We start from the raw sequence: 15,940 nt of genomic DNA, 5'->3' as shown, positions 1-15,940 counted from the left end.
TAAGGGCAGTGGTTTGGGGGCCTATTCTCAACTTATCCTCAACTGGAGGTATGATTCACTGTCACAGGGTCATAATCTCAATTGTTTATATACTTGAGGTAAAGATCAAGATTCTAAGTTCAGGGCAAATATATGGGCATTTAAGTTTACTGCCAAGTACTGGGGTAGGTATGTGTAAAATATGGTCTTATTAAATAATTTATAGAGTTTTGAATTACAGCTGATACACCCCACCTCTCTTCACTGTCCCCAGCCTGCCCTGGAGCTCAGCTCAAGGTTATGGATTTAAGCCTCTTCCAGCCTGTGCTGTCTGTAAAAGCAATAAAGATTAAAAAAAAAAAAAAAAAAGGCTATGCTATTTTTTATGCGTTAGGGTCTGACTTTAGGCTTGGTTTCAACTATCTGGTGAAACTGCGGGACCAGGACTCTGCTAATTGTTGGATTCTCAGCAAAAAGGGCTGGCACAGAAAAGCATCTCAAGTTGTTGAATGAATAATGCATTCAGTAAATATTTGGGAGAAAAAATTCGAGAGCCCCTGAAAATACATTCCAAAGACGCCTTCTAATGACTTTCATTAATAGCAGCAACTCAACATAATTCACTAAATTCAATTTTTATATGCCATGCACTACGCCAAGCGCTCAAACTATTTAAGTTAATGCTCAGTTCTTGGGCTGCCCTGGTCTCATTTCAAGCATTCTGCAGCCACTTGAGGTCAATGGCTGACAGATGTAGATAGAGGGTTGTTGCAACAGTGATAGAGGATCAGTGTCCATGGGCCTTTTGACCCCCCAAAGTTCAGGACTGACCATTTCAAACTGAGACTTGAGATCACTCTGGACCTGTGCCAGAGTATCCCTGCATGCAGGCACATCACAAAGGGAACCTAGAGAAGTTGCACTGACACACAAGTGGTCACCACCATGTCAAATTTATTATTCCAATGGCACTAATACAGCTGGAGGTGCTCATGGCTGACACCACACACAGTTTCCTGCCTTCTAGTTTCTGTCCAAAAAGAAGCACCCCCATTCTGGGGAAATCCACTCCAGGCCATTACCCAAATAAACCTCTTAATGCATTTATTTTAATTTTGTGAACAGGTTTCTCTCTGATGAAGGAAAAAAAAAAGTGTTGGTTGGGTGTCCCACCTGCCTCCCCACCACCAGCCAAATTGAGTCCCTACCATGAGGGCATTTGTTGCCTCTGAAATCCTGAAATAAATATCGAAAGAAATGGCATCAAGTGTTCACGTTGAGCGATGGCACGGAGCAGCTCCAGAACCTGCCAGGCAGGACAGTCCCAAGGTGTCATGAGAATGCAAGGGCTTGTTGCGTGGTTGAACATCGGCTGGGTGTGGGGCTGTGCCAAGTCCCCGGGGCAGGTCGCCTACAATTTGTCCAGGAAGTTGTCCAGGGCGGGGATGCCCTCCTTCAGGCCTTTGCGCTTGCGAGTCTCCGCCACCACCTGGCTGGGGCGGCTAGTGTTGTCGAAGGGGTCTCCAGGCAAGATCTGCCAGTGGTCAAACACACACTGGGGGAAGGCCTGGCCACCTGTGTTGGACCTCAGGTCAGCAGTGAATCCTGCAGAGAAAGGGGAAGGGCAGAGGTCAGCCACCAGACTCCCCAAGAGTGTTTCCTGTTCCTAGGGCCATAGCAGAATTCAGAGACAGGTGTGATGTAGCAGCGTCTGAGGGTGGCACTTACCAAAGGACTCGTTGACAGGCAGATAAGCTTTCACGACAAACATGGGAGTTCCAGCCACCTGGGATTCCTCGAAGACGTGGCCACGCTTTCTGTTCAGGACACCGTAAATACCGCCAACCACTTGTTCTGGACACTGTCAAGCAGAGATCAGCTATCAGCAACCATCTGTCTAGCAGGACTGGGTGCTTGGAAGCGGGCCAGCTACCCCCTTACCTGGATCTCCACTAGGTAGATAGGCTCCATAAGCCGGGGCTGGGCAGTCAGCACGCTGGCGTAGAGGCAGCGCCGGGCTGTGGGGATGATCTGGCCACCTCCGCGGTGGATGGCGTCAGCATGCAGGGTCACATCATGGACGTCAAAGCGCACACCCCGCATGTTCTCCTCGCACAGTGCCCCCTGAAAAGGAAGGGGGGGTATAGACCAGCATTAAGCTCCAGGAATAGCACTGTCACTCCCTCTTCAACTTGGAAGCAGAACAGGTGACTTACTATAGTTCGGGGGTCACGCCGCCTCCACCCACAGGTTCTCAGTGTGAGATCCCACCCGCTCACGCAGCCTCTTACCTCCTTTGTGGCCCACTGGAAGCCGGCGACCACGCTGTCCTTGATCTCATTGAGGTACTGCACACCTTTGGTGATGTCAGTGAGGATGTTGGGGCCAGTGCCGTCAGGTCCAAAGCACCAGATCTTGCGGGCCTCAGCCACATCCCACTCATACTTCTCAGCTAGGTAGCGAGCCCGCTGCTTGAGCTCCTGGCGGGCAGACACTTCGCCCTTGTCAATGTCCTCAGCCAGGCCATCGGGGAAGGGTCGGGCCTTCATATACAGCCGATTGTGTTTGTTGGGAGACTTGGACAGGCAGAGCACATCAGACTCCTCGCTGACGGTCTCACGGTACGAGACCACTGGGTCAGATTTCTGCAAAAGGAAGCTTAAAGATCAGGTTTGTCCACAAAAAGGGATGTAAAATGTCAACACTTCACTCGACAGGAACTGGCAACTAAGTTTGAGATTCTAGTTTTATCAACGAGAATAAAAGGTGCAGCACAGTGGGCAGAGATGAGCCCATCACATGTTAGACATTTTAATGTTAATTTGTCAACCAACAAAAAGAGATGAACAATTATAATAGAAAAAGGCACAAAATGATATAAAAATAAACTGTATTATTAAAAACAAAAACAAAAAACAAAACAGATGAACAGACTTGTGAGATGAGCTCCAAGGAGCTCAACAAGGAGGGAAAACAAGGAGGGAAAATGTCTGAGGACATTATCAGTGCTGAGAAAAGCAAAAAAATTACACCAGAGGCCAGTTACAAGACTCAGGTGCCTGCTACTTAGAACCTTCAAATTGTCAAGTTTTAGACAAAAAGCAGGCCTCGCAAACCTCCGTCTCCCACATGTGAACTACTGGTGCTCTACCAGACAGGAGAACTGAGCCTGCCTTGTCTCGAGTGTCTGCAGTGACCGCACACAGGCTCACCTTGATGGGAATGCAGGCGTGGTCCTCCTCCAGGTCCTTCAGGCAGATCTCCAGGTGCAGCTCGCCAGCTCCTGCAATGATGTGCTCCCCAGACTCCTCAATGATGCACTGAAAAGGGCAGAGTGTTAGTCCTAAGTGCTGGAGAACCAAGGGGTAGAGAAAAGGAGTTTGGAAAGCGGGTACCAAGCTTCCCTCAACCCCAAAGAGATCCTGTCAGTTAACCTGCCAACCAGTCAAGACTGGATGAAGCCTGGGCACCTGGGCAGAAATTTACCCATGAGTAGGGGCAGCAGACCCACCAACCAAGTTGTGGGCTCAGCATAGATCTGACTTTCCCAACACTTAGAAACCAGTCTTCCCAGGTGAGCTTTACCATACAAACCGTTTCCTACAGCCCATGCATGTTATAACCTCCTGCCCACGTACCTGCACCATAGGGTCTGACTTAGCCAGCCGCTTCAGACCCTCCACCAGCTTTGGCAGGTCAGCCGGGTTCTTGGCTTCCACGGCTACTCTGACGACAGGGCTGACACTGAACTTCATCACTCGCATGTTGTGGGCATGCTCAAAGGTAGTGATGGTGCCCGTCTTCACCAGGAACTGGTCTACGCCCACCAAGCCCACAATGTTCCCACAAGGCACGTCCTCAATGGGCTCCACATAGCGGCCCATCATCAGGATCGTTCTGGGGGAACACATAAAAGATGTCAATGGATCATCAGGTCCCAAGATTCCTGAAAGGATGGAAACCAAAGCCTCCTGCCACTGGGGCTGTGGTCACCATCTGTCTGCCTGAAGGGGTGATGCTATTTCTGCTGGGGTCTCAAGCCCTGGTCCCCACTTTTTAACTTGTGCTCTAACAAGAGCCCCATGGGACTATATACCTGACCCAGGCCTGACTAAACAAGTACACTGAGGGCAGGTGAGAGCACGGTGGGCACCCACGGTCCTCAGCACAGCCATGCTGAGGAGCCGAGTGTGGCAGTTGTCTCTCCCTACCTGTGCCCAGAGCAGCAAGCTGCAAGACATGTAATGTCGAGTTGGTGCCAGCTCTCTGGGTACACAACTGAACTGTGTTGCCGGGAATGCAAGCATTAACTCAACTGGGGAGCACCACTGATGTAGAGATGTCACCTAGACAACCCCCTAGCTTCCCCAAGAAATTCACTCATCCCTATGTTGTAAAGACAAAAATGAAATGGCTGGAGCAGCTTGGCACTACAATGAAAAGGCAAAGACCTTGCCTTGCTTCTAACCTTCCTAAAGCCTATGTGTTGGGATGGAAAGCAAAAACCAACTCCTATTCTGAGGACCAGGTGTGCCTCACCTCTGGATCGGCTTCAGGTACAGGTCCTCTTTCTTCCCAGGTGTGTAGTTGGGTCCCATGATCCTGACCTTCAGGCCAGTGGACACCAGCCCTGAAAAGACTCGGCCAAAGGCATAGAACCTGCCTTTGTCAGAGGTTGGCACCATTTTGGAAATGTACATCATGAGTGGCCCTTTGGGGTCACAGCTTTTAATCCCTGTGCGGGAGGAAAAATACACCGAAGAGATAAGGGTTATTTCCTATCAATTCCACCTTCCAGACCCACTGACCTGAGGCTTGGCAGTGAGGCTTCCAAGCAGTTACTGGTCCTCAGGACCTTTGACCTGCAGTCGGAGCCTGAGCTTAAGCCACCCCTACCTACCCATGGCAGCCTCATCATCTGGAGGCCCCTCATACAGGAGCTCGCAGCGGTACTTCTGGGCCGTCACGGGGGAGGGTAGGTGGATAGTGATCATCTGAAGCAGAGCATCCCCAGCGGGCAGCCAGCGGCGCATTACAGCCTACAAAAGGAAAGATGTGTGTGATTCCTCAAAGCCGCAGCCCTTCCTGAAGGGCAGTATGCACTGCTTTGCTCCCCGCCCGCACACTGGGGCCACAGCGATAAACTTCCAAGAGTAAAGACCCAAGGACCACAAGCCCCATCCCAGGCTACTTTTCCAAGCTGACTAGGCCTTGACGGGCCCCCACTCACCTTCAGCAGCGGCTTGCCTTCTTTATCCTTGTCTTCACTGTCCAGCTTGATGTCCAGCTTTTCTATCAGTTTTGCAGTCTCCTCTTTCTTGAAGTTCATGATTGCATCAAACACCTGATGTCATGGGGTGAGCAAACATGTTTGAAATATTGTTATGCAGCTGCTTTCTCAAAAAACCCAATGCACAGAACAGCAAAAATCCTCACCTACTCCATTAGTGAATGGTCTAACTGGTAGAAGTCTCCAGAATAACCAACATATAGTGACAATAGAAAATGGGGAAAACAAAATTTCTTCTAGCTCCCAATCAGACCACCCTATAGCAGGAAAAACTCAACAGCAAAGCCCAGACCTTCATCTCATTTTACCTAAGCATCAGCCAGTTAACCTGACTGCCCCACTGTGTGATCAGGCATCACAGACATATTGAGGTCAAGACTGGGGGGTGGACATGCTGTAGTCTCCTGCCCCTCAAGCACTTCAGAACATCACTACCCACAACCCCTCACCATTCTGCCAGAGCAAAGCCATTTCAGGTGACTAGTCCTCCAGGCGCACCTCACCTTGAAGATGGGGTCCAGGATGAGCTGACAAAATGTGCGGGGCAGCTTCTTGCCATCAGGACTGGTGGCAGACTTGCTGAACTTGCCATTGGCTGGATCAAAGTACCTGGGAAATAAACAAAAAAGTCAGGGGGATCTCAGCGAGATGAAGGACCAAGGATAGCCATGTGCCCCACGGCCACTGTGGCTGAGCTTTGTTCATAAGCACTACAGCTGATCCCCCAACTTACCGGTCACCCCACAGCTTCTTCATCATGTCCTCTACTTTCTTGGCCCGCTCAGCGGGCCCCAACTGGCCCTCACCCTTGGCAGCAAACTTGGCCACATACATTTCTGCAAACTGCTTTAGGGTAAAGGCCCAACCATGCAGACCTGACCCGAAGCCAACAGTACCGAGAACTGGGTCAATCTGAGGGTGAGAGAGAAAACTGTTGAGTGGTGGCAGTTGAACAAAAAGAAAATGCAAACAGGAAGAGCCCTGCACCTCAGACACTGGATTTCTTCAGTAGCCATCAGGTCAAAGTGAAGAAATTTTAGTCATCATATACAGGGTCCCTAATTCTTCCTCCCTTCCACCAATGAGGGCTGGGGATGTATATTCAACCCACAGGCACGGCCTCTGAAGCCAATCAGGCAGCCTCCAGCTCCCCCAAATCAAATCAGTGTTACAACCTTTCCAGCTTTTCCGTGCCACCTTCAGGTCCTAGCAAACTCAGATCCGCAGAGCCCTGGGACAGTCCTTCCGGGCCGTGAAGCACACAGCCAGCAGGCAAGGGAGGGGATGCTGAGAACAAGGCAGGTACCCACCATGATGTTGCCCATGGGGCCACTCTCCCCCTCCCCATAGGTGGAGATGATGACATTGACGTTTTCCACGATGCGCTGGAAGGTCTGGTAGAGCTCCTCAGGCTCCAACTGCAGCTCAAGCAGGGCTCGGTCCATCTTGTTCATCATGAGCACAGGCTTGATGCGCTCAGCAATGGCCTGTCGCAGTACGGTCTCTGTCTGCACACACACACCTGGAGACAGGCACGGGCAGGTTACCTCCACCAGCCGTAAAGAACAGAGCCAGTCTGAGGACACACGCAGTCTGCAGCTTACCGGACACGCAGTCCACCACGACCAAGGCGCCATCGGTGACTCGGAGGGCAGCTGTCACCTCTGAGGAGAAGTCCACGTGCCCAGGGGAATCTATCAGGTTGATGAGGAAGCCAGAGCCATCCTTGCTCTGCTTGATGAAATTCAAATCATTCTCCGAAAGCTCATAGAAGAGAGAAATAGCCCTGAGGAAATGGAACAAGTCAGCTTCAGAGGAGCCCTACTTCAGCCTAACGCGTGACTTACCTCCCCAGGTCCTGGGGCCAGCTCAAGGTTCCTGTACATGAAAAGTCCTCGGGGGGTGCCCTAATCCCCAACGCAGGCTAATACATAACAGACACTGCAACCTATCTCCCTCCCAATGCCTTACTATTCCCAGCTGAGAATTCCCATTCAGGGCTTCTGTTGCCTACCTGGTGCCAGCCACAAAGGTGAGTCCCCAAATTTATCACTTGACTCTAATCAGCAAGTGCATAGCCAGAGAAAACCCAGACATCCCAAGACTGCCATTCCCTCTTAATCTCAACTGTCCCTAAGCCTCCAGCTAGCTGACACGACTCTGAGTCGATGACCAAGGACCGCTTCACCAGATACCAACTGAGAACAGGCAGTTACTCTGCTGTCTTCTACCTACTCACATCTGGTCAGTAGTCTGTCACAGGCTATCCCGTACAGATGTCCCGGCCATACTCTCCCCAGCTTTCCCTAAGTCTGCCCCTCTCCAAAGAACGCTCAGATTAACACTGTCCACCCATGTACCTTTCCAAGTTGGTAGGCACCCATCTCACTTGAGTGAACCAAACCTTGCCCCAGGGCACTAGCCCTGAGAGCTAATTCTCAGCAAAGTGTCCCCACCCAACCAGGATTATCAGCCTTCCCCACCCACCAGGGAGACCAAAGCTCTTGCTCCAGGCAATCACCTCCCCACCCAGCATAGAGAGCAAGAGTAATGGCTCACGTTGACTTGATGGTGATGCAACGCTCCTGTTCATCCTTCCGGGTGTCAGTGAAGCGAGTTTCCCCAGCCCGGGCAGAGGCAATGATGCCAGCCTTGCACACCAGGGAGTCGGTCAGTGTGGACTTGCCGTGGTCCACATGGGCTATGACGGACATGTTCCGGATGTTGGCCTTCTTGTCCATGATGGCCCGGATCTGGTCTACTGTGAAGTTCACCTAGGTAGGGGGAGGGAGGCTCACGGAGTCAGAACTCCAGGAACCAGGCTTGGCACAGAGGTCCAAATCGATAGGAATTGCCAGGCTCCTAGCCAGGCCTATGGTGCTGGGGGCAGCCAGACTCCAACCCAAATACCCCTGAAACCCGTTGAACAAGGCCATCGGTCACACCGACAGGTTGGCCCTTCACGGTGGCTCAGAGATGACACCCCTATCGGGCTGGGGAGTAAAGCTCTGCGAAACGCGTCTCCCTTAGATAGCACACATTCAGGGGATGGGAGAACTCGGGGAATTGCGGGGTCAACTCCCCCCAAATCCCTTCCGTGTCACCACCGAATCATCTCAGGCTTCCACCAACCTAACAGCTTCTTTAAAACCCAAGGTCACACTCGTGGGCATGAGGGGGGAAGTGTCAGGAAAGAGCCGCCCACCCCAGGAGAGCCCCCAAATATGCCAGCTTCGTCGGGGAAGGGAGCCTGCGCAGTCCTAACGGGCGCGAGCCTCCACCTCGTGGCTCCGAAGTCAGCTTTGCCATTGGGATGTACAGGGAAGGCTTAGAGTAGGCAAGACCACAACTCGGGAGGAAAGCTTCTTCACGCCTGCGCTCCTCGTTTTGCCAAGTCTATGCCGCCCACGGCCCCCGACACAAAATAGAAGTCTCGGCCGGTAGATGATTTTACACAAGGCAGCTCCCCTTTCCCCCCGCGGCGCCCGCCATTACAGCGTCTGCCACATCATCATACCCCCCCACTCCCAGTCCTGCCGCCAGGTCCCAGCTTCTGCCAGGTCCGGGACGCCGCCAGGCGGCGACGACCCCGGAAGCGGAGAAAGGGGGTTGGCGAACAGCGCGGCGCGCAGACATGGCGGCGGTCGCTTCCGCAGCCCCCGGCCCGCCGGTTCCCCACATCCCTCCCCGGCCCAGACGGCCTCAGCGCTTCAAGCCCGACAGGGCCGTCCCCGCGGAACCTCTGTTGCAGTTCCCGGCTAGCAGCCTAACGGCGCTCCTCACCATGGTGGTGGATGGCGGTGGATTCTCACAGGCAGATCCAAATGAGGTTAGTCGCGCCGAGGATGGCGGCGACGACGGCGGAAGAGAACGCTGACGTCAACACCCGATCTTTTATAGGCCGACGCCGGTTGGGCGGGTCATCTGATCGCACTGCGGAGGCGGGGCCAAACGACGCCTAGCGCAACAACGCGGACGTCCTCCCCCAGTTAACCCGTTAGGCGCCGGCGCTCGGCTGTAAAATATTGGGTCGATTTTCTCAGACTTGTTTTCCCACCGGCGGGTGTCGGCTCCCTACTGGGTGCAGACCACAGGAATGCAGTATTTAGGTGTGCCAAGCGAAAAGAGGTCCGTTTACCTGAGCATATTAACAACTACTCCATTAGCTCGCAAAATTCCAAGCACTTCTATTAAAAGTACATAATAATGTGAATAGGTTCTGTGGATTGAATCAATTTTCCATTTTTGAAATTGTTATGTAAGATGATGGCACTGGGAGAAGTTGGGAGAAAAGCACTTGGATATCTCTGTACTATTTTTGAAACTACATGTTTCTAGCCATTTGAAAATTAAAAAACTTCAGAAAGCAGTTTGGTCATTCATTCTACAAAGGCAGGTGGGTTGTCTGCTATACCAGGAACTGCTATAGGCATTGGATATTAGCACTGACAAAACACTTTACTAGCTCCACCACGTAGCCTAGTTACCCAGGCTTCTCTGTGCCTCAGTTACTCACTTGTAAGTGGGGGTAATCGGTAACTACCTCACAGTTTGGGGGAGAGTAAAAATAGCTAAATACATGTAAAAAAGATTAACGCTGTGCTTGACAGCTTTCAATACACGTTAGCTATTTTAATTTGCTATTATTGCTATTAATGACACATTTATTTCAGGGACTGGTTTGCGAAGTCTGGGGCGCTGGGCTAAGCTCTTCTCTTCATGCGCAATATCATTTTCTACTTCATTTTCTCTCCAGGGGTAGGCGCAGGAAGACTGTTTTGCATTTGTGTCCTAATTTGACCCTAACAAACAGTTGTATATCAAATCTGTGGCCGCAGGGAACAAACTGGCATCCAATTCACTATCTTATTTTTTCTGAAGAGGCCAGTTCACTGCCTGGTACATAGTAGGCACTTAGTAAATATTTCTAGCATCGACAAATAAACTTTCTTTGGTAAATCTTTCCTTGAACTCTGTCAAAAGAATAGCGGTGCTTTACCTGCAATGAGAAAAGCAGAGATGTGAGTCTACAAAAAAAAAAAAAAAAGCAAATTAGGACCTGGACTCTAAAATAAACCTGTGCACTCTTCTATTAAATGCGCACGCATTTTGCTTTGCAAATCTGTGCACTGCCCTGATTTCCTTTAATCAATGATCGCTATCACGAACCCGCGTTTAAGCTGTGGGGAAACCGAGGCAGATAGAAGTTGCTCAATAAACATCTACTATATGGGTAGAGGTTAGAGAAGCAAGAAGTGGCAGACAGCAGATGTCAGCGCAGGGCTTTGTCCGCGTCTTAAATACCTACACCTGTTTCCTGACACGTTTTGTTTTTATAAGCAATGCGCAAGCTCCTTATAGAGGACGCGGTGTTTTGTCCCCCCGCCCCTAGTAGATAGGGGTTCATTTTCCCATTCTTACCTTAAACGCTAAAAAAAAAAAAAAGTTAGATGCACTTGAGCACCTACTGTTTGCTGGGCTCCGTATTAGTCACTTCGTTGCACTTCCTTGCAAATTGGGGGCATTTCAGGGATGAAAAGCAAAGGTTTTCTTTAAGAGGGGATAGAATTTGCGTTTAGGAGAATCGGTGATTTTATGGAGAAATTTTAATTTAGTGTAAGCTGAAGAAGCGGGGGGGGGGGCAGTTTAACGCGAACAGTGAGATTTAGGGCTTCCTCCCACATCCCCCGTTACCCTTCTTGCGAGATGTTAAGCCTGATAGCTGCGGGGATGCAGCCTACTGTAGGCAGTGTCTGCCTCTTCCCACCGCCATCCCCAGACCCATGTTTAGCAGAATCCTGGGAGAGAAGTGGGATTTCATAAAATAGCAAAAGCTGCCACAGCCAAGTTCCGGGGTCTGCAGTAAAAAATACAACCGATTGGGGGAAAAACAATTGGAGCTGAGGGAGTCACCTCTGCAGGAAGCCTCAGTTGCGCATGCGCCCGCTGCGGTAGCCGAAGGACGCGGAGACAGCTGCAGCGGCCCCTGCTGACTAGTGGCCGACACTGCAAGCCTCTTGCCGCTGCCTTTTGATAGTGTCAAAGCACTTAGTATAGATAGATGCTGGTCTCTGCTATTTAAATCAGTTAATTTTCTTAATGCTCCCCCCATTTTGGGTTTGGGGTCGGCTCGTTTATACAAGAAGAAACTGCAGTTCAGAGGTGACTTGTCCAAGGTTAGACAGACAATTGGAGCAAACTAAGTGATTCGAAAATGCATGGTTTAGTGGTCTGTCCCTTTTCTGGAATATTATTTTGCCCTAAAAAAGAAAGACATCTGACACGTGCCACAATGTGGATAAACCTTGAGAACATGATGCTTAGTGTAACCCATCAGTCACAAAAGGGTAAATGTCTCTTTTGTGGAGGTGGAGTGGGGAATGGGATCAAAAAGGGGGAGGGAAGGGAGGGAAATGCTCGGGACTATGGTGGTGGCACAGGGGTGATTTGGTGATGGGAAACCCGCGAGGATTACAATCGAGATGGGAAAAAATGTGCAAAATGATGTAAAAATAAACTTTGTAATAAAAAAAGTACAAAAAAAAAAAGGGTAAATGTCTCTCATATGAGGTTCCTAAAGGAGCCAAATCCCTACAGACAAAAAGTAGAATGATAGCCATCAGAGCCTGGGGAAGAGGGAGAGAAGTTAGTGTTTGGTGGGGAGAGGAGTTAGTGTTTAATGGGGACAGTTCCAGCTGGGGAAGATGAAAAAGTTCTGGAGATGGGCGGTAAGAAAATGTGAATGCACTAAACTGTACACTTAAAATGGTGAATTTTGTGTTACGTATATTTTGTCACAATTATCAGAGGCCTGGTTTAATTGGGCTGCAACCTCACTCCACTACTATTTCCTAGATATATTTCAGATTTGGTTAACAGGAACCAGACATCCTGAGTTTAAATTCCAGTTCTTCCCTCACTAGCTCACCTGCGTTCACACCCACACTCCAGGTGTCCACAGTGAGGCTCACTCATTCCCAAGAGTCTTCTGCGTTGACACGATCAAGGCCACAGGTGAGAGCCACAGAGGCTAGTGACGTAAATGCCTGATTAACTCGCTCACCCTGTAGACAGACTGGCAAGGGCTTGTTGACACAGAATTCAGCTTTTTTTTGTTTTTTTCTGAAAGTGCCAAGTAGAAAACCTTCAATTTTGGGGGGGGAGGGGGTGCACAGTGTGGCGACAGCACCCAGGCAGTTGAGACAACAGGTACAAAATAAAACTGTATTTCTAAGCACCAAGATTCAGAGTTCAGACAACTTTCCCTTGACATGAACACGATTCTTCTTTTGATTCCCTCTCCCCAACCATTTGAAAATGTAAAAGCCAATCTTAGCTCACTCTTAGGCACACAGAACACAAGCAGTAGAGTGACAGGGCCTCTATGCTGTCCCTTCCTGAACCCATACTCCAGAAATTTATCATCCAGATAGGGACAATTTGTAAAGTTTTGATTACAGTTTAATCAATATACAAAGTACTAATCAAATGTTTAAAATCTGATGACTTTTGCAAACTACACATGCCCATAACCAACATAATGATCAAGATACAGAATAGGATCAGTCCCTGCACCCACAGACAAGCCCCTTGGTGTCTCTTTCAATCATTACTACCCCCAAGGTACCCGCCATCTTCATCTTGTCTCCTAACACAGATGGGGGGAGTAGCTTTGAACTCCATATCTGATGAGTGATACCATATGGCACCTTTGGCATCTAACATTTTTTTTCTTTCTTAATTTAATAGACATTTATTCCTTTAGTCCAACAGCCATTACCCAAAATCAAATTATATGATTAGGTTTTTCAGGGTGGAGAAGAAATTAAGTCTCAGGAGGTTTTGAGCCTGGTACACGTCATTTTGATAACATTTAATATATTTTTGGGATTTACTAACTTATGCACACAAGAACTGGAGTGTAGGACAGAGGTGGGGGGTGAGAGGATTCACCAGAGAAAGTGGGGAGCAGAACAGGTAGACTGAGGGAATGCATTGCTGAGGGGAGCAGTGGAGAGACAGGAAAAGTCTGCTGCACCATGTGGGTCACATCCCCGGTCGGGGATCAAACTTGTACTGCAGTGGCTGCTCATAACTTCATAGCGCTATATCTTAACCCTTTGTGCCACCAGGGAGTGCCAGAAAACATTTAACATTTTAAGACCCCTGAAGAAAATAGAAAAATCGCTTCAAAGGCTCCAGCAATTAAATTTTGGAATCAAATATTCTTAACTCAGTAAACACAGAACTAGTAAGGATCAGAGTGATTCTCTGCATTTTCAAGACACCCAGGAGACAGAAGCCTCATCTACTGCAAGACGTGATACAAACAGAATAAATTCAACAGATAGTGGTAGTTAGTATGTGTAATGATCAGCTGGGCTGTTGATGGTCTAACAAGTTCATGGAATGGTAAGGATTTTTGCAGGTAGTTTGAGCAGGAATGAGAAACGTAACTGTAGACAATACTTCCAGTTAGATGGGAACCTGTGAACCCATTACTAAGTTTTCCTAGTAGCTGACTGAGTGGGCTGAGACACTTGGCCCAAGATGACCTGTAAGATTGATTGGAATGAACAGTGATGTACTTTTAATCAAGCCAACCATATTTTCTCCAGTTTCCTACTGGCCACAGATTAGTCTAACATATAGTATTAACAAATGTTGGTCACAGTTGACATACACTTTGTCTTCACACTTGAAAGGGAAACTGATGGTCACTGAGTTTCTCAATCCCTAGCATTGAACTCTAGTTTTATAATCCTAAAAGGATAATAATTTCCTTCTCAGTGTTCAATTTGCATCGGTTTCAACACAGACCAGTGTAAATACCACTACTGATCACTTTGCACAAAATACAGGATTCTACAAATTCCATGGAGTCATGGGATTGAAACAGAACCCTTGACTGGGGGGAAGACAACAGCACCACAGAGGCGATTTTGTTTCGGTTAACCCAGAAGTTTCATTTATGAGAACAAGACCTGCCACAGGCATACTTCTCCTAACAAAAGGTGGCTTTAGACTGCCTTTTCTGAAGTAACAGTTATACAAGTGCAATATTGGACTAAGTCTAAAACAGTAGTTAACTTTCTTTTTTTCTGCACATACAACAAAGGAGTGGGATGTCATTCACATTTCAAGTAAAATCCAACTAAATGTGTGCTCAACAATTCCAAAAATAAGCAAACAAACAAAAGCCACTTGAGAGTAGACAGCCGAGAATTGCATCACCCGATCCAGTGGCAGGTTTCATCACAGACTCCAACAGATCTACAGAACTAGTGTCTGTTCGCCTCTTTTACAGAATTTATTTTACACCTATTATACCAAGCAGCATTTAAAAAACTGGCCTCTAGCTCCCTGATAAAATAAAGCAAAGACAAGGTATTTATCGTATTCAAAATGAGGTGCACCATCATGTAGAGTCTTCAAACATTGCTACAGTTTTACTTTCATCATTTGCCAACAGATTCATGAAACAACCTGCGACAACAAATTTTATTGTTATTTTTTAAAGATGTATTTATTTATGCCTATAGAACTGGGGTATAGGCCAGAGGTGTGGTGGGTGAGAGGATTCACCAGAGACAGAGTGGGGAGCGGAACAGGCAGACTGATGAAGTCCGCTGCTGAGGGGCTCCTCAGCCCCTCAGCGATGCCCAGCTCGTTTATCAGAACAGACCAGACTGAGGCCTCAAGCAAGTTGGCTGACACCATGACGGACAGGCTTGCCAGAAATGCTAATGGGCAGAATAAGGAGTACCCCAGAAGCCCCCAAATCTGCCTGCTCTAAATGGGTACCACCATTTGCCGCATCACAACAAAACATAATCTAGCACATCAGACCTTCAGTGGAAAAGAACTTAATACAAATAGCGGGCAATAGGGACAATCAGTGTGCAACAGAGAGAAGAGAGCGAATATCGTCTCCGCATCAAGCTCCTCAAGTGGCCCATCCCCTCATAAGCAAAGGTCCAGCCAAATAGGGTTGGCCAACGAGAGGGCCACTGCGGCCCGAAGCTTGCCACAAGTCAAAGGCATCTTCCAGGGAGCAGACAGGAGAGGGGCAGAAGGGGCCAGGCAAGTCTCGAGGGAAAAGATCAAAATCAAGATTAAAGGGGGCTCCCGGGCCCTCCCTGGTGGGGCAAGGGGTTAAGACGCAGCACTGTGAAGGTCTCTGAAGCTGTCCACAGTCACTGCATCACGAGTTCTATCCTGGGCCAGGGGGGTGACCCGCAGGGCGCAGCAGACCTCTCCTGTCTCCCCGCTGCTCCACTCATCAGTGAATTTCAGTAAATCCGCCTGTTCTGCTCCCCACTCTGCCTCTGGCGAATGTGCTCACTCCCCACATCTTTGGCCTGCACCACAGCTCTTGTGTGCATAAACAAATAAATATTTAAAAAAAAAAACAAACAACTAAGGCCACCATCGTCAGCCTCTCATGTCTGTTCCAAGTGTCTCCTTCCATGTCCCCCAAGTCCCTGGCCCTAGATGGGCGTCACGTCTTCGGCTTCACGTGCCTTTCTTCCTCCTCCATCCTTCTTGGCTTCTGCTGCTGCTGCTTCCTTTCTCAGTCCTTTTGCCCAGTCCTTCTTAGTTTCACACTGTCACAGTCTAGCTTCCCCTTCCTGCCCAGCTCCACTCCTTAGGGTGTGGTAGGATCTTTGG

The 15,940-nt window shown here is 49.0% G+C and overlaps 1 protein-coding gene across 1 annotated transcript; it reads right to left on the bottom strand.

Moving 5' to 3' along the window:
* Positions 1-913: 913 nt before the first annotated feature.
* EEF2 (eukaryotic translation elongation factor 2) lies at positions 914-9,155 on the bottom strand. Its single transcript, XM_004689344.2, has 15 exons — positions 9,053-9,155; positions 7,829-8,043; positions 6,874-7,055; positions 6,580-6,791; positions 6,003-6,181; positions 5,773-5,878; positions 5,210-5,323; positions 4,880-5,018; positions 4,519-4,714; positions 3,618-3,876; positions 3,192-3,299; positions 2,271-2,624; positions 1,921-2,103; positions 1,708-1,840; positions 914-1,584 (listed from the first exon to the last, which is right to left on the bottom strand). The coding sequence occupies exons 1-15, from the start codon at positions 9,053-9,055 to the stop codon at positions 1,391-1,393; spliced, it is 2,577 nt and encodes an 858-aa protein (XP_004689401.1). The 5' UTR covers positions 9,056-9,155; the 3' UTR covers positions 914-1,390.
* Between the last annotated feature and the right edge of the window lie 6,785 nt (positions 9,156-15,940).

The sequence above is a fragment of the Condylura cristata genome, unplaced genomic scaffold (genome assembly GCF_000260355.1).
Source record: "Condylura cristata isolate star-nosed mole 26May11 unplaced genomic scaffold, ConCri1.0 scaffold00025, whole genome shotgun sequence".
NCBI lineage: Eukaryota > Metazoa > Chordata > Mammalia > Eulipotyphla > Talpidae > Condylura > Condylura cristata.
This window is presented reverse-complemented; position numbering and strand designations above follow the sequence as displayed.